Genomic DNA, 19,389 nt, shown 5'->3' with positions numbered 1-19,389 from the left:
CAACTCTCACCACTATTATTCAACATAGTTTTGGAAGTTTTAGCCACAGCAATCAGAGAAGAAAAAGAAATAAAAGGAATACAAATCAGAAAAGAAGAAGTAAAGCTGTCACTGTTTGCAGATGACATGATAATATACATAGAGAATCCCAAACATGCTACCAGAAAACTACGAGATCCTAATCATTGATTGGTAAAGTAGCAGGATACAAAATTAATGCACAGAAATCTCTTGCATTCCTATACACTAATGATGAAAAGTCTGAAACAGAAATCAAGGAAACACTCTCATTTACCATTGCAACAAAAGAATAAAATACCTACGGGTAAACCTACCTAAGGAGACAAAAGACCTCTATGCAGAAAACTGTAAGACACTGATGAAGGAAATTAAAGATGATACAAACAGATGGAGAGATATACCATGTTCTTGGTTTGGAAGAATCAACACTGTGAACATGACTATACTACCCAAAGCTATCTACAGATTCAACGCAATCTACAGATTCCAAAGCTATCTACAGATTCAATGCAACCCCTATCAAACTACCAATGACATTTTTCACAGAACTAGAACAAAAAATTTCACAATTTGTATGGACACACAAAAGACCCCAACTAGCCAAGGCAATCTTGAGAAAGAAAAACGAAGTAGGAGGAATCAGGCTCCCAGACTTCAGACTATGCTACAGTAATCAAAACAGTATGGCACTGGCACAAAAACAGAAATATAGACCAGTGGAACAGGATAGAAAGCCCAGAGATAAACCCACGCACATATGGACACCTTATTTTTGATAAAGGAGGCAAGAATATACAGTGGAGAAAAGGCAGCCTCTTCAATAAGTGGTGCTGGGAAAACTGGACAGGTACATGTAAAAGTATGAAATTAGAACATGCCCTGACACCATGCACAAAAATAAACTCAAAATGGATTAAAGACCTAAATGTAGGGCCAGACACTATCAAACTCTTCGAGGAAAACATAGGCAGAACCCTCCATGACATACAGCAAGATCCTTTTTGACCCACCTCCTAGAGAAATGGAAATAAAAACAAAAATAAACAAATGGGACCTAATGAAACTTAAAAGCATTTGCACAGCAAAGGAAACCATAAACAAGACAAAAAGACAACCCTCAGAATAGTAGAAAATATTTGCAAATGAAGCAACTGACAAAGGATTAATCTCCAGCATGTACAAGCAGCTCATGCAGCTCAATATCAACTAAACAACAACCCAATCCAGAAATAGGCAGAAGACTTAAATAGACATTTCTCCAAAGAAGATATACAGATTGCCAACAAACACATGAAAGAATGCTCAACATCATTAATCATTAGAGAAATGCAAATCAAAACTACAATGAGATATCATCTCACACCAGTCAGAATGGCAATCATCAAAAAATCTACAAACAATAAATGCTGGAGAGGGTGTGGAGAAAAGGGAACCCTCTTGAACTGTTGGTGGGAATGTAAATTGATACAGCCACTATGGAGAACAATATGGAGGTTTCTTAATAAACTAAAAATAGAACTACCATATGACCCAGCAATCCCACTACTGGGCATATACCCTGAGAAAACCATAATTCAAAAAGAGTCATGTACCACAATATTCATTGCAGCTCTATTTACAATAGCAAGGACATGGAAGCAACCTAAGTATCCACTGACATATGAATGGATAAAGAAGATGTGGCACATATATACAATGCAGTATTACTCAGCCATAAAAAGAAATGAAATTGAGTTATTTGTAGTGAGGTCGATGGACCTAGAGTCTGTCATACAGACTGAAGTAAGAAAGAGAAAAACAAATACCGTATGCTAACACATATATATGGAATCTTAAAAAAGAAATGGTTCTGAAGAACGTAGGGCAGGACAGGAATAAAGACACAGATGTAGAGAATGGACCTGAGGACACTTGAGGACTTGAGGGCAGCAGGAAAGGTAAGTTGGCATGAAGTGAGAGAGTGGCATGGACATATATACACTACCACATGTAAAATAGATAGCTAGTGGGAAGCAGCCACATAGCTCAGTGTTTTGTGACCACCTAGAGGGTTGCGATAGGGAGGGTGGGAGGGAGATGCAAGAGGGAGGAGATACGGGGATATATGTATACATAGAGCTGATTAACTTTGTTGTAAAGCAGAAACTGACACACCATTGTAAAGCAATTATACTCCAATCAGGATGTTTTCAAAAACCCAAAAACCTGTTGAGTTTCTATACAACAATGAGCTAGCAGGAAGAGAAATTAAGAAAACAGTCCCATTTACAATCACACATACCAAAAAAAAAAAAACAACCCAGGAATAAATTTTACCAAATTTGTGCAAGACTCCCACCGTTAAACTATAAGATATTTTTGAAAGAAATTGAAGAAGGCATCAAGAAATGAAAGATAGATATAAAAGGTTCATGAATTGGAAGAGTTAACATTGTTTTTAATGTCCATATTACCTAAAGTAATCTACAGATCATTGCAATCCCTATCAAAATCATAAGGACATTTTTCACAAAAATACAATTAAAAAGTCTGAAATTTATATGAAACCACCAAGACCCCAAATAACCAAAAAGAACAAAGCTGGAGGTATCACACTCCCTGATTTAAACTATATTACAAAACCACCGTAATCACAACATCATGGTATTGGCAGGAAAACAGATATGTAGATCAATGGAACAGAATTGAGAGACCAAAAATAATCCCACAGATATAGGTACAATTAATTTTCAACAAAGAGCAAAGAATACACAATGTAGAGACGACAGTCTTTTCAGTAAATGGAGCTGGGAAAACTGGACAGCCACATGCAAAATTTTTTAAAAAATTAAAAATGAAGCTAGACCACTATCTCATACCACCCATAAAAGGCAACTCAAAGTGAATTAAAGAGTTGAATGTAAGACCTGGAACCTTAAAACTCTCGGAAGAAAATACAGGCAGTTATGCTCTTTGACACTGGTGTTGCAATACCTTTCAACATATGCTTCCTCAGGCAAGAGAAACAAAAACAAAATTAAACAAATGGGACTACATCAAACTGAAAAATCTTCTGCACAGCAAAGGAATGTATCAACAAAAGGAAACGACAACATACTGAATGGGAGAAGTTAGTCACAAATCAAATATCCGATATCCAAAATATATAAGGAATTTATACAACTCAAAAACAAAAAGACAACCCAATTAAAAATGGGCAGAGGACTTAGACATTTTTCCAAGGAAAACATACAGATGTTCAACATGAAAAGATATTCAATATCACTAATTATTGGGAAATCATTACTGAAACCACAATGAGATATCACCTGATGAACCTCTCAGAATGGCTATTATCAAAAAAAGGCAAGAAAAAACAAGTGTTGGCGAGAATGTGGCTACAAGAGAACCCTCCTACACTGTTGGTGGGAATATAAATTGGTGCAGGCACTATGGAAAACAGTATAAAAATTCCTCAAAAACTTAAGACTAGAACTAGCATATGATCCAGCTATCCCAATTCAGGGTATCTATCCAAAGAAAATGAAAACACTAATTCAAAAAGATACATGCACCCCAAATGTTCAGACCAGCATTATTCACAATAGCCAAGATATGGAAGCAACCCAAGTGTCCATTGACAGATGAATGGGTAAAGAATATGCGGTACATTTATACAATGGGATACTACTCAGCCATAAAAAAAAAGGTGACCTTGCCATTTGCTACAACATGGATTGACCTAGACAGAATTATGCTAAGTGAAATAAGTCAGTCAGAGAAAGACAAATATCACATTGATTCGCTGACACGTAGAATGTGAGAATATTAAAAACAGATAAAAATAACAACTTAAAAATAAGTGAACAAAGCAAAGAAAAACAAATATGTAGATACAAGCAACAGAGTAGTGACTCCCAGAGGGGAAGAAGTTGTGAGGGGAGGATAAAATGGGTATAGAGGATCAACTTTATGGTGAGAAATGGAAACAAAATTTTTGGTGGTGAGCATGCTATAGGGTATATAGTAGAAATACAATGTTGTATACATGAAATTTATGGAATGTTATACAGCAATGTTACTGTAATTTTGAAAAAAACCCTAAAATTAAAAAACAAAATAAATGAATATTAAAAAGCTGGAATTTACATAAAATGGAATATTATTCAGGCTTAAAAAGAAAAGGAGTTCATAAATATGCTACATGTATGAAACTTGAGAACATGACAATGAAATAAGTCATACACAAAAGGACAAATGTTGTATGATTCCACTTACATAAAGTATCTAGAATAGGGGAATTCATGAAGACAGACAATAGAATAGAAAATAATACAGAGGAGGGAGGAAAGGGAAATTATTGCATAATGAATGCAGAGTTTCTGTTTGGAATGATAAAATGTTCTGGAAATAGTGGTAATGATTGTATGAAATAACATTCATATTTTATGGCAAGACAAGAAAAACTTAAAAATAAAAAATTCTTCTCTGCCCTTTGGCCTCCTCTCTCCCCCACTGTGCATCATATATCTGCATTACGCATCAACCAAACTTCCGCATCAGCAGAAATACCTGCTTAACCATAAAGAGCAAGTGTGTTTTCTAGAAACCATAAATAGTAATTACAAGCTTGCCAATCTACAGAATGTTAATGTAAAAGTACAGTTTATAATTGCTTACTTCTTATTTTTGCCAGAAACTAGGCTTTAAGGTTAAGATTACATTATATATGTAACTAAAGCTACTAAACTAGTGGGGGAAACATTTCAGTATGGAAGGAAAATGGGAAGTGAGTTTTCAGAAGAAGAGGATACAAGGAATGGAAATGAATTTCGTAAAAGGAAAAAGAAGTGCTTTTGTCCTAGAGCTGGCTGTTTTTGAATGGAAAAGAGTGGGACAAGTCAATATGGATACAGAAAGCTGTGAAACGTTTGTGAAGAAGGAACACTGAGAGAAGAGTTTTATGCATAGCCAGGATTGGCTAAGATTGTATTGAATTTAATAAGGTAAATGAATTTTGTTATTAAGAGTATGCTGATGCAAGACATGAGTTTGGTTTTCTCTCTCCGCTGGGAAAACAGAGTTTTCTTAAAATATTGACCTGTTTCTCATAATAGATTGTGTGAGTTGCTTTGACTTTAAGTGATTCATTGCAACCTTTGAGATCTTTTATTGTCCCTTTTGTTAAGTGAATGGGTATCGTTTCTTCAAACACCTGGTCAAATAGGATCATAGGTCATTGTGAATATTTGAAACTTCTTTGATATTTTTGACAAACTTCCCAAGGAGCAAATTCTACATGAAGTTCATTTGACCTCTAGCTAAACCCGGGACACCTCAAATATTTGTTTTCTCTCCATCTCAGAGAGAGGAATATTAAACTAATTAGGTTTATTTGGTATGTTATTACATGGGAACCATTGACAAATGGTGATAAAACTTCTTAGGTTATATTATTGAGTTGTACAGGTAAGTGTTATTAATATAGATAACCTAGAAATTATATGAAACTCCTGAATATCTGATATGTCCCTGCAAATGTTATCCATCATAATTCTAGTTATTATCTTAAACCGTTGTATGCCACAGCAATAGCCAATTTATGTCAATTGCATTGTAATTAGGTCTTTAACCTTGTCTTTTTAAGTCTTTCGTCATTCATAGACAGTGCTGTACTCTGACACTTTTGCAAAAAATGCTTCATCTTCAAGAGCATTCACAGAAAGGGCTTTCTGACAAGTACAGGTTTCTGATAACTTTCAGATCATACTGCTGAACTGGGTAAGAGATTAAAGAATTCAAATGGAAAACCTGTTGGCTTCTTACAACTATTAATAGCAGATAAAGATCAGTGATAAAACTGAGTAAACTGATGAGTATGGTTAATTTGGGGGATTCTGTCTGAAATACTACTGGCTTTTAATCTGTGTTTTCCAGGCATAAGGAAACCTTTCCCCTTAAGATAATTATGATTTACAGCAATTTGGTAAATTATATCTTTTTAAGTAGAATTGAAATATTTACCTTTTCACTCTTTCTGATCCCTCCAGAATTTAGAAACTCTTAGGTTCCCAGGCATTTATCAAGTAAATAAGGAAGGCTGCCTCCTAAGGTATTCTGAGGACCTGGAGAAGAGAGGAATTGACTGAAACCTATCACCCAAATCTATAGATATTGCAGGCAGAATCTGTGACACCCCCTTGGGGTGACATTCCTTATCTTGATAGTTTTTTAAAAGTTCAATCTGAGATTCCTAATGAAAAGTGCCAGAACATCCAATTTAAAAGAGCTTATGTGGTCAATTAACCAGGTTTATTTTGCAAACAAATTAGGTGGAATATGGCTACATTTGGTAGAAATGATGGTAATTTTAGAGAAAAAAAGATTGTGTTTCAGTGGACATTAAATTCTAGTTTTTGTTAACTGGGGTCTGTATTTACTGCCTAAGACTCACTTCCCAGAAGGCTCCTTATTGTTATGTTATTACTGTAAAGTTTACTTGAGTTATTAAAAGGGCACTCTAAGTTTGTGTCTGAAGCTTACCACAGCAATCTAACTTTGGATGACAGTTAGATGCCCCATGACCTGCAACCAGGAGATTACGCATATTGGAAAAGACATCAGATAAAGGACTCTTTACAGCCATGTTGGAAGGAACCATATCAGGTCTCTCAGATGAACTACAACTCCCATTTCTGACACTCAACTTCAACTAACTGAGACCAGCACTACCAGACGAGGATCAGAAGAGGATGGCATCTGAAGATGACCCAAGATGCCAGACCAGGCCTGTAAATTAATTACTTTGATAATTACTTATACTTTTGCTTATGAATGAAACGTATTATTTCTTCCTTGGCCTCAATCATTTGCAAATGTGAAAAATAAGTCCAGTTGCTGGATTTGTGGCCAATTATCTATGTTCAACACTTCTGGATTACCCTGGTGGATTACACCTCTTCAGTGTTCAGACTGGCTAGCCCTACAGGATTTTATCTTAGAAGAAGCTCTAGTGTTCACAGCCAATATCACTAAGCCAGTCAATGACACCTGTTCTGAACCTGGCCATAAATACTACTTTTCACTAGATGTTAAATATTGGGTACCTCCTAATGGAACCCAGTGGATTTATGGAACAAGTTTATGGCCTTGACTCTCCCCAACTTGGTTAGAAAGATGCACAGTTAGTACCCCTTGGGCCCAAGGTCACCTACAGGTAGCCTTGGAAACAGCTCCTGCCAATCTGTCTTTAATATGAGCATACTGGTTTCTATCACTTTTCCCACAGTATGACCATTTGACCATGATATTTGTTAACTCATCTTATGACATATGAAGAGTCAAATTTCCACTCTGAACGATCTTTTTCTCGGTTTAGGGTGAATACTAGGAAAATGGTTTGGTTCAGGAGGATTTGGGCTTAAATCTTTGCTAATGACATTGTTCATCCTACTGGCAATTTTAATTATAGCTTGTGGAACTTATAAGCTGATAGTTTCTTGCCTTTCACATTGTGTGTCACCTACTTGTACTAAGATAATGATATCCAAATGACTTGAAAGTATAAATCACACCTATAGTTGTCCATAAAATAATGGTCATATACAGTGCACATAAATGGAAAATTGGCTTAAGCCTTACCTTCACAACGTAGAATTGACTCTCAGTCCTTGCCAGACGTTCTGCCAGTAAAACCCAAAAAAAGGAGAAAACCAGGCTATTAGGACCCAGCATCAAGGAACATGAGAAACCCAGAGCAAGTAAGCAACCACCCTGGCATCAAGGGACCAAATATTTGATTACCTAATGCTTTCTATCAAAAGATTTATAACCAAAAGGGAGAAATTGTGAAATAAAATTCATATTTTATGGAAAGATAATAAAAATTTAAACATAAAAAATGTTTTCTGCCCTTTGGTATCCTTTCTCCCCTCTACCGCGCATTGTGTGTCGGTATTATGCACCTCCCCAAGCAGAAATACCTGCTCAACCATAAATAGTGACATCCTTTTAGCACCAACAAGACAATTCCTTAAAAAAATAACATTCCTTCTTAATCTTGTAATGGTCCACAATGACCCATGACCCACTACATGATACACAGAGGAGGATACATGTGACCACAAAGGTAGAGACTAGAGTGAGGTATCCACATGTTCAGGAATACCTACAGCAGCAGAAGCAGGAAGAGGCAAGAAACATATTTTCCTTTAGAGCACCCTGCTTTTTTTTAGACCCTGGCCTCCAGAATTCTGAGAGAATAAATTTCTGTTGTTTACGTACAAAGTTTATGACAATTTGTTATAGAAGCCCCTGGAAATTAATAATATATCACCCATGTGATTCATAAAGTCTCACTCACCACTCAGTTGCTAGAATATGATGACAAGAACAAGGCACAAATGAAAATGTCTCTTCCTAACTTCTCTCTCAGAAAGTATAATTGAAAGAATTAAGGGCAAGGGGAGAGTAGATGGAGGATTTTAGAAATTAGCATTTGTGACTGTTGGGATTTTCACTGTCCTTTCAAAATGAAAAAGAAATAGCTGTAAGGCTAGCAGCCTGCACCTATAATACACCAATTAGAAAGTGTGGTCTCAGAAAATACAGTGGGTTTAAACAGTTTGATCCACCTAAAGGTGTTCTTGCCCATGGAAGGGGACACTACTATTGACAATCACGAATAGTAGACATCCCTCAGGTTAAAACTCATTTTCTTTCCTATTTTCCACCTGAAAGCCTAGGCCAGAATGCTTCCCTCTAATAAGCCTGTCTTGAGTAATGCCTCTTTGATTGGATTATATCCATGTTCTTCAGTAGAGAACAAGATCCTTTACTTCATTATATTTGTTTGAACTTACTTTGAGCCTTCTCCAATTCTAAGTCAAAATAGATTCTCAGTTAAGTGATGATTTAGTCAATGATGCTTTGAAAAAAATGACTTGTTAATGTTTACAGATGACAACTCTATCATAACATTCTCTCAAACCTCTAACCTCCCACCAAAAAAAAAAATCTCCTATATCTATAAAAGTCAGTTTTTACTTCCTTATCTTCATGCTGGAAATAGTATCAAAAGATCAGGCATTTGCCTAAAGCAGACCTGAAAATCTCTTGTAACTGTCACATCTGTATATTAAGCTGGTAAGGACTACACTATGGAATATGAACATAGAAGCTGTCTTCTATTTGTTTGTAAATTATGCCCTGGTCTGTAATAATAATTGTGTACAATAATTGTAATGTTTATAATTGTAACGATAATTTTAATAGCACTTATCACCATAAGAAACTGCACATCAACTCAAATGGAGGCATATCAAATCCAGCAGGCCCATTAATCATATGAAATGTCCAGTTTGATTTAAATCAAGTTTTTGAATGTCCAGCCCCTTTTGGTAGCAGTTCAAGAAAATTCAATGAATTATAAATAACAGATCTATAACCAAGAATATAACCCATGCTTAATAAAAGCATTAAACTGTGTGAGTCTAAAACTGACAGAACTGAAAGGAGAAACAGATGAATCCACTGTCATAAGTGTAGATTTCAACACACCCCTAACAGAAATGGACATCTCCAGCACGCTAAAAATCAGTAAGGACATAGTTGAACTCAACTACACCATCATTCAACTGGACAGAACTGATATCTATATACTACCCCACCCAACAACAGCAAAATACACACTGTTCTCAAGTTTATGTGGAACATTCATCACACACACACACACACACACACACACACACACACACACACACACACACCACATGCTGGGACATAAAACACACCTTAACAAATTTTAAAAAATAGAAATCATACAAGGTCTGCTCTCACCACAATGGAATTTAACTAGAAATCAACAACAGAAAGACAGCTGGAAAATCTCAAGATACTTGGGAGATAAAACAGCATGGATCAATAGAGAAGTCTCAAGGGAAACTAAAAATATTTTGAATTAAATGAAAATTAAAACACAACTTATCAAAATACCCTTTATGGAATATAACAAAAGCAGCACGTAGAGGAGAATTTATAGTATTAGAAAAGAAGAACAATCTAAAATCAATCATCTATATTTGCATCTTAAAAAACTAGAAAAAGAGCATATTAAATCCAAAGAAAGCAGAAAAGTAATAGTGGAGCAGAAATCAAGGAAAATGAAAACAAGAACTCAAGACAGAAAATCAGTGAAACCAAAATCCTGGTTTTTTTTTTTAAAAAAGATCAGTAAAATTAATAAGCCTCTAACCAGGCTAACTAACAAAAGACGAGAAAAGACAAAACTAACAAATGTCAGAAACAAAAGAGGGGACTCTTCACTAAAGATCCCAGGGGCATTAAAAGGATAGTTAAGCAGCACTTGAACAATTCTATCCCCATCAATTTGAAAACGTAGATGAAACGGACCAATTGCTGAAAAATAGAATGCTTATGCACACAACAGGAAAACAAACAACATGAATAGGCCTATATCTATTTTAAAAATTGAATCGCTAATTAATAATCTTCCAAACCCGGAAGCAGTGGGTCCAGATGAGATCACCGGTAAATTCTACCAAACATTTAAGGAAGAAATTATACTAATGCTCTACAATGTCTTTCAGAGAATAGAAGCAGAAGGAATACATTTGAACACATTTTATGTGGCCAACATTACCCTAATACCAAAACCAAAGACATCACATGAAAGATATCTACAAAAGATATCCTAATAATTCTCATAAACAAAAATCCTCAACACAAAACATTAGTAGGGCTTCCCTGGTGCCGCAGTGGTTGAGAGTCTGCCTGCCAATGCAGGGGACACGGGTTCGAGCCCTGGTCTGGGAAGATCCCACGTGCCGCGGAGCAGCTGGGCCCGTGAGCCACAATTACTGAGCCCGCGCGTCTGGAGCCTGTGCTCTGCAAGGAGAGGCCGCGATAGTGAGAGGCCTGCGCACCGTGATGAAGAGTGGTCCCCTCTTGCCACAACTAGAGAAAGCCCTCGCACAGACACGAAGACCCAACACAGCCATAAATAAATAAAAAAACAAATACTTAAAAAAAAAAAAGTAAAAGTCTAAAAAAAAAAAAAAAAAAAAAAAAAAAAAAAATTAGTAAATCAAATTCTACAATGTATAAGAAGAATTATACACTGCAACCAAGTGAGATTTATCTCAGGTATACAAAGTTGCTTCAAAGTTTGAAAATCAATTAATGTAATCCATCACATCAACAGGTTAAAGCAGAAAAATCACATGATCATATCAACAGATGCAGTAAAAATATTTGAAAAAAATCTAACATCCTTTCATAATAAAAAATCTCAGTAGATTAAGAATAGAGAGGTACTTCGTCAATTAGACAAGGAAGATCTAATGTCATACTTAACTGTGAGAACCTCAAAGCTTTCCCACTAAGATCAGGAACAAAACATGAAACTCCCTTATTAGCAGTGCTTTTCAACATTGTGCTGGACTTCCTAGCTAATGCAACAACACAACAAAAGGATATAAAAGGCATACACATAAGGAAAGAAGAAATAAAATCATCTCTCCTCACAGATGACATGCTCATCCAAGTAGAAAATATGAAAGAACTGAGAAAAAAAAAAAAACCTCCTAGAACTAATAAGCAAGTATAGCAAGGTTGCAGCGACAAGTTAATATACCAAAGTAAATAGCTTTTGTATATACCAGTAAGAACAAGTGGAATTTGAAATTTAAAATACAATGCCATTTACATTAGAACCCCCAAAATTAAATACTTAGGCATAAGCCTAACAAAATATGTGCAAGATCCTCGGGAGGAAAACTATAAAACTCTGATGTACAAATCAAAGAAAAACTAAGTGGAGGGATACTCCATACTGAATAGAAAGGCTCAATATTGTCAAGATGCCTGTTCTTCCCAACTTAATCTAATGCAATTCCAATAAAAATCCCAGCAACTTATTTTGTGGATATCAGCAAACTGATTCTAACATTTAAATGGAGAGGAAACACACCCAGAACAGCTAACACAATAATATAGACGATTAAATTCAGAAGAATGACACTATCTAACGTCAATGTTATAACTACAAAGCTACAGTAATCAACACAGTGTGGTATTGGTGAAAGAAAAGAGATAGAATAGAAACAGATCTATGGAACAGAGAGTCCAGAAGTAAACCCTGATCTTTGACAAAGAAGCAAAATCAATACAATGAAGAAAAATTGTGTGTTCAACAAATGGTGCTGAAACAACTGGACACCTACATGTCAAAAAAAAAAAGAATGTAGATACAGCCCTTAACACCTGCCACAAAAATTAATTCAAATTGAATCACAGATCTAAATATAAAACAAAATTATAAAATTCCTAGAAAATAACACAGAAGAAAATCTAAAAGACCTTGGGTTTGGTGTTAGGAGGAGAAAAGCTCAGGGAGATGAAATGTCCTGCAAACAAGGATCTCTTATCAGCAGTAATGTATCAGCATCTGTGTTTGTTTAAAATATTGAGAGACAGAGAGAGGGAGAGATTTTTGCTTTCTTGCAGAACATTCAGAGCAAATTTCAGCACCCAGATCTTCAACAGAAAACCTTATGGAGCTTCTTGAGGTGTGAGCGGGAGTTAAGGGAAGAATTTCCTGCCAGAACTGGAAGTTCTAATGATAACTGACATTGGATTATTATTTTAAAGGAAAAGAGAAACTGCTACACACTTGAAATGACACAAGTGATCACAGTGGTATTTATGCCGAGTCCTGGAATTTCAAGTACATTAATGGGCTTCAGCAGTTTGCAGAGTAGGGACCCTGACCAGCAGCAGCACCTGGGAGCTGGTTAGAAATACACATCTCTCCCAGATCGGAGGAATCAGTAACTGCAATGGGGCCCTGGCACTCTGCATTTAACCTGGAAGTTTAATCCTCTGGGGGATTCTGATGCCCACTCAAGTTTGAGAACCACTGAGTGCCTTTAAAAACCACCAGCAGAAATGATCTCTAGCCTCAAACACTTACTCTTCCCTACTGATTACCCCTCACCATGTGCAAGACACTCTCCTTACCCTCAGCTACAATCAAAGCTAAGGAGGATACATCTTGCCAGCTACCAATTCTCTGGGTCAATATGCAAATGTATCCCTTGTAAAGCCCTGTGTCTTAGTTGCCAGAACAGCAGGAAGGAAGTCAAATGAATAAAAATTGCTCATTTGGCTATTCACGGACAGCCAGTGCAAGGTTTCTCATCCTGAGCATTATTGAGTTTGGGCACATGATAATATAATTCTATGTCTTTGGGGGCTGCCCTGTTCATTGATCATATGTTCAGCAGCATCCCTGGCCTCTATGTACTAGATATGTCAGTAGAGCCACACAACAGACATTGCCACAGGGGACAAAAACACCTTTGTTGAGAACACTGGGTTAAACCAAGCGAGCTGGCTCTGGAAAGTAAACTACATTGGACAGTTAAGACTATGAATTCTATAAAGGCCTAAACTATACACAGTGCCAATATCCCACAACACTTACCCACCTCCTATCTCCAGCCTATGGAAATAGAATATAGGCAGACAACCCCAGATTTCAGGCTACATTGACAGAGCCAATCCGTTTTTCTACCCAAATTTAGGCATGTCTGTAATCCAAAAGAATGACCCTCAGTTTGCTATACCTCTCAAAATGTTATATAATCTTTCGATCTGCTGCTCAAGATTTTCATTTTTGTTTTCACAACATGTGATTAAAACAAAGAAAAAGTTTATTGGGTTATAAAATGCCATGGAGTCATCACAACTCTTAGTTCACAGATAACATTTGTTTTGAAAATGTGAATCTGTACAACTAAATTAACAAAATTAACAGAAAATTTAAGCGTAATATAAATTTACCATTTGCTTATGTGATTTCTGAATGCATATAACGACACCCGTCTGAGCCCAGTGGCACAAAAATACACAAAACGCACACCTGTTCGTGTCATACATCTATAAGCTACCTCAGCTCATGCATATGCTAAGAGCCATACATCTCTTCACAGTAAATCACAGTAACTCAGCGCTTTGATGCCTACTTGTACAAAATTTGTCAGGTCTTCCTTAATGTAAAGAATGACATATTTATTATAATATTTATGTCTTTCTTATCCATTAAATGTGTAAAACTGTGTCATTTCTTTTATTAGGGTTGCATCTTGTGTGTGTGTCAACCAAGTTTGAGCGTTGTGCGTCTAACCCCATTTCTTTCATTAGCCCTGAGATTTTCGTTGCTCGTTTCTGCAGAAAGCCATGACTTGGAAGACGGGTATGCCAGTTCAGAGTCTGAACCTCTTCTGGCGCCAGAACCAGGGCACTGGAAAAGCAGCCAAAGCCCCTCGCCGTTGGCTCCTCCCCTCGGGACTCAACCTTCAACCTCAGGGCAGAGACAGCAGCCCCACCCGGAAGCCTGCGTCCCACGCTCGCTGGCAACTCCTCCTCCTGGGCTCCCCTGCTGACATCTCTTCCGAGCACTGCCACCCACCCCCCTGCCCCGGTCCCCGCCAGTCCCGCAAGGGCTGAGCCCGCGTCCCCTTCATCTTGTTCCCCCCAGGGTCCCGCCGCTCACCCGCTCCGCGTCACCAGGCACTGGCGGAGCCCCAGCTTCCGGAAAATGTCCACCACCGTCTCCATGGGGGTGTGGTCCGTGACGGTGAAAGGGCTGAGGTTCAGGACGCGCCGCAGCTTCAGGGGCTGCGGGCTGTTGGCTGGCAGCTCAGGGGGCTCCTCGGTGAAGTACATGACCGAGTCGCTCACGATGCCCTCCTGCCTCTGTCTGGCGTTCTCTGGAATGGGCGAGCAGGACGGTGAGCCCCACGAGACTCCCTTGCGGGGTCCCTTCCCCCACCCCATCCCACCCCATCCCACAGCAACACACGACTTCCCTCCCCCAGCAGCCTAGAATCCCACAGAGGAGGGGCGCAGCAGGCAGACTCTACATTCTTAACTTGGAGCTTCAGCCAAACATCTGTGAAACTGGCATCCCTCTCTCTCAAGCTAATGCTGTGCGAGACCCCCCTGCTGTGACCTGATCATTCACTGCCAAAGTCTTGCAACGCGGGCCTGACCAGGCTACTTCCTTTAGGGAAATGCACTGCTTCTGCCTGGACGTCAGCGCACCCAGCTGGCCCAGGGCCTGCCACCCTTGCTTTCCTGACACACCTTCACCTCATCAGGGGCCGAGGTTTGACGTGAAAAGGAACCTCACTTAGCTGCCCAATGACCTTAATACATGGTTTGGTTTTTTTTTTTTTTTTTTTTTTTTACAAACTGACGTATAACTGGCCCAGATGGCATTATAAATCCTGAAAGGAACAAGAAACCAAGAGGACCATCCTAGGCTCACAGCCCAGAAACGCAGCTCAGTCTAATCATGATTTTGGGGACCCAAGAAATAACCCTAGAAAAAGTATATTTTACCCCTTTTAATCTCCTTTTTTTGTGAATTTCTCAAAGAAATTAGAACTGCTGTGGTTACAATTAGCCAATTTCTGTCTACAGAGAATATCATGTGAAAGAAAGCTAAAATAAAATATGCTAACAGGAACTCATATACCTAAATGAAGTGCTAGAAACCAGGCTATTTATTAGATTCATACATGAAGTAGATTCATGAGTAGACGTATCTCCAAGGCAAATTTCCTTTGGTAAAAAATTTAATCTCTGTTTTAGATCATGTGAGGAATTAGGGAAAATGTACAGTGAGGCTTACCTTAAAATGGATCCTGATTTCTACAATTTTTGCTTTCTCAAAGACTACTGTTCATCTATATTGCTCATTTTAAAAAAATTCCAACTGCCTGTTCTGAAGTGATTTATTGCAATAGAGTACTCTAATGGAAAGCTGGAAGCTGGTGAATGGAAGAAGAGCCAACAGGAAAGCTCTTCACATCTTTCTACTAGGGTGAACCATCTATTCCTTGTTTGGACAAGAAATCTTTATCAGTCACCAGAATGGCTGCAACAAACTCAAGGATATAAGTTCACAGAGGGCAGAACCTGACTACTGTCATCCCAGCTTCCCTGGAAGCTGTGCTCCCAGCTTCCGGGACAGCACCAGCACATAGTGGATGCTACCAGCAAGAAATATTTCCTGTGCAAGAGGGTAAACCAAGCCCTCACCCAGGGCATGATCCAGTGCTACTAGAGTATAGACTCCCAGACCCCAGGGACTCATGGGAGCCTGCCTGTGTAAGAAAAGAAGAAGGAGTGTAGGAAGGAAGGAAGGAAGGAAGGAAGGAAGGAAGAAAGGAAGGAAAGAAGGGAGGGAGGGAAGGAGAGAGGGGGAAGGGATGAAAGAAAAGAAGATGGCCCAACATTTACATGTGTAAAAGACCCAAAAAACAAGAAGAAAATACACCAAATATTAACAATGGCCTTCTGTGGTGTTGAGAATATGGGTAAATTTTTTTATTTTCCCATTTGCTATTGATTTCCCCAGTATTCTATGCATATTAGTTTTACTTCAAAAATGTAACAAACTTCATATTTGTTGTAAAGATCAAGTGGTTAAACTGTTTTTAAAATTGTTGTTAGTATTGGGGGTCTGCTGTTCTATTCTACCACAACTACTCTCAGTGGCTGCAGCTCCTGAGAAATGATGTACCCTTTACGAGCGCCTGTTAAGGTCATTCAACCTGACATTCCACTTGTTAGCAGCAGTACGATCATAATGCCAGGTGCAAGGAGGGTAATGAGGAAAGTGTTGATAAAGTGAATTCCACAAACTATGATAGGCCAAGAAATTTTAAAAGACTGGAAATAATCACATATCCAGTAAGTGATTACAATCGCTTTAGAGCAATGGTTCTCAACTGGGAGTAATTCTGCCTGCACCCTCAGGGGACATTTCTCAGTATCTGGAAACATTATTGACTGTCACTACTGACAGGAGGATGTTACTGATATGTGGTGGTAGAGACCAGGGATGCTGATCACACAATGAACAGGGCAGCCCCCTCACAACAGAGAATTATTTGACTTTAAATGCCAACGAAGCCATGGTTGAAAAACCCTATTTTAGAGTAATTATGTTTTTAAGGAGGTAATACTAATCCTGTGAATTTTAATTGCTTCCATAAAACAGATGTAATTAATAAGGAAGTTTTAACAGTGAAAAACCACAAGAAGCCACAGTCGTGGTCAGTACAAAAACAGTATGATAAAATGGTAAATAATACTTAGAATAAAAAGCAGATTATTTTATGACAAGTTATAGTTCAGTAAGGCATAGAGAAGTCCCTCTGCATATGTTTTAATATCCCCAGCAGAAACAAGCAGGGAATCTGACAATTCTCCATGGCTTATTATGTAATTAACCTCTCAGACAGAAACATCTTTAGCCCTAAATAATTATCCAACAGATCTGACATTTATGTTGTTGTTCAGTCATGATACAGAGCTCTTTCAACTTGCCAGAAGATACCCTAGTATCTTACACTAGTAAGAAAACAAAGAGTTTCTTTAACTCTTCTCCCATAACTCTGATCTTCCATTCCCACTGGGTCTTCTTTGAGTCCTTATTTTGATAAAATCTTTGATGAAGATAATTTTAAAATATTACAAAGCTGTTTATAAACTTTTTTTAACATTGGCAAGAAGTTTCAGAAATTCAAAGGGAGAGCCTTAGAAATAGTTAACAAAGAACAGGGATAAGCAAAGGGCTGTCTGCACAATGTATATTCCCAGTGGAGCATTTCACCATTATACCTCGACAAGTCCCAGTGGCAAAATTCATAAATACTCTTGAAGATGACATATACAGTAAAATCAAGTGCACACATAAGCCATGTCAAGGTAGGCTACAGCCTACCTTGAAATGATGGGATAGTGAGCAGGATCTCATTTGCTGGTCCCTGCCCCTTCTCCACCTGGAGAAAACACTCTAAGAGTCACTGCTCCTCCCTGCCCGGGCCTCCAAAGACTCACACCCAGGCCTGTGTCTGTGGAATCCTCCTACCTCCCGCTCCCCCTCCAAGGCGCTCATCCCTGGGCCAACGGGAGCCCCGGGCTTCTCCGAGCCGCCCGCGTCGGGAACATCCCAGCTGGGCCTCACCCCCTCTCCGCTCTCCCAGCTCAGCAGCCTGCCCCTCAGCCCAGCTGATCCAGTCAGCGCACGAGGAGGAAAAGCATCCCACGGAACTGACTGGACCCACGCGGGCCTCTAACTGATGGCGCCGGACATAGAGTCGCGAAGTGAAGGGCTTGAGCGGCGCCGAGGGAGGCGCCTGAGGCCGAGAGCTCAGCATCTGGGTCGGTCAGCCTGCCTGCAAGTCCGTCTCCGCGACCGGCCTGCCCGGCCGGCCCGCGCTCTCCCACCTCGTCCTGCTCAGCTTCGCCCAGGAAGTCCCTAAAGGGCGGAGCGCGTGTCTCCTGGCGGGAGGGGCCCAGGGGGCTGCTTGCAAACGTGGTGCTCGGTGTCCAGCCAAGAATGCCTCCGACGGGACGCTGTCCCTCACGGTGTGACCTGGGCGCAGCAGCAGCAGCAGCAGCACTAAGAGGGAGCTCGGGAGAAATGCAGAGTCTCGGGTCCCACCCCAGACCTACTGCATTCTGGCCAGACGCCCACGTGAAACGAATAAGCATTAAAGCGTGAGAGACCCTGGCCTGAAGCCCTCCGACCCTCGTCCACTCCCTCGAACCTCTTTGAGAATGTCGGGGCGCAGGGGTGCCGTTCGTCTCCGTGAAGCGCGAGCCTCCCTGCTTTACTCACTTATGGCGAGAATCAGCTCCCTCCTCTGGGCGAACCCGATGAGGCGCTCCGAGTCCCTGGGGACGACCACGGGGAAGCCATTGTAGTCGGTCTCCTTGATGAGCGTCTCCACGTCCTCAACGGTCATGCTGTCCTGGGTGAGCACGGACAGCGGCGGCTCCCCCCGCCGTGGCCGCATGACGTCGGTGGCCAGCGTGCGGTGGGTGAACTCGTCCTTCACGTCCAGGAACGGGTACCCATTTAAGTGGATGTGGGCCTCGTAGATGCCCTCCTTCCCAAAGGCGTCAGCCACCCACTTGCTGGTCACGGCCGCCGCCATCAGGGGCACGATGTACTCGAGACCACCCGTCAATTCAAACATGATGACCACCAACGACACCGTCATCCTGGTAACTCCACCTGCAACCAAAGGGAGGAATGAAATTGCAGGACTCGACCCCACACCCGCGAGAGGACATGAACTGTGCAAACTGACAAGCCGGCTCTACCCTCCCGGCACCTGTTCCGCGGAGACAGTCCTACACGGCGCCCAGGCTCAGACCTCTAGGATAGAGGCCAGTCTTGGTAAACACAGCCTTGCATCAGGAGCCGTAAGTCACATCTCACTGAGGGGCTCTTCTCCCGTGAGGGACAGCAAGTTGTCTATTCACCCAGGACCCGCCTTGCTTTTT

General features: G+C 39.9%; 1 protein-coding gene across 1 annotated transcript in view; it reads right to left on the bottom strand.

The window, feature by feature from the left end:
• Positions 1-14,571: 14,571 nt before the first annotated feature.
• Positions 14,572-19,389, bottom strand: part of LOC118889462 (H(+)/Cl(-) exchange transporter 4-like) — a 68,348-nt gene continuing 63,530 nt past the window's right edge. The window contains 2 exon segments of the mRNA XM_036841224.1: positions 14,572-14,792; positions 18,719-19,117. Coding sequence (XP_036697119.1) covers positions 14,572-14,792; positions 18,719-19,117 — 620 coding nt within the window.

This window comes from Balaenoptera musculus, chromosome Y (assembly GCF_009873245.2).
Source record: "Balaenoptera musculus isolate JJ_BM4_2016_0621 chromosome Y, mBalMus1.pri.v3, whole genome shotgun sequence".
Taxonomy (NCBI): Eukaryota; Metazoa; Chordata; class Mammalia; order Artiodactyla; family Balaenopteridae; genus Balaenoptera; species Balaenoptera musculus.
Note: the sequence above shows the minus strand (reverse complement) of the source record. Positions and strands in the feature narration are given on the sequence as shown.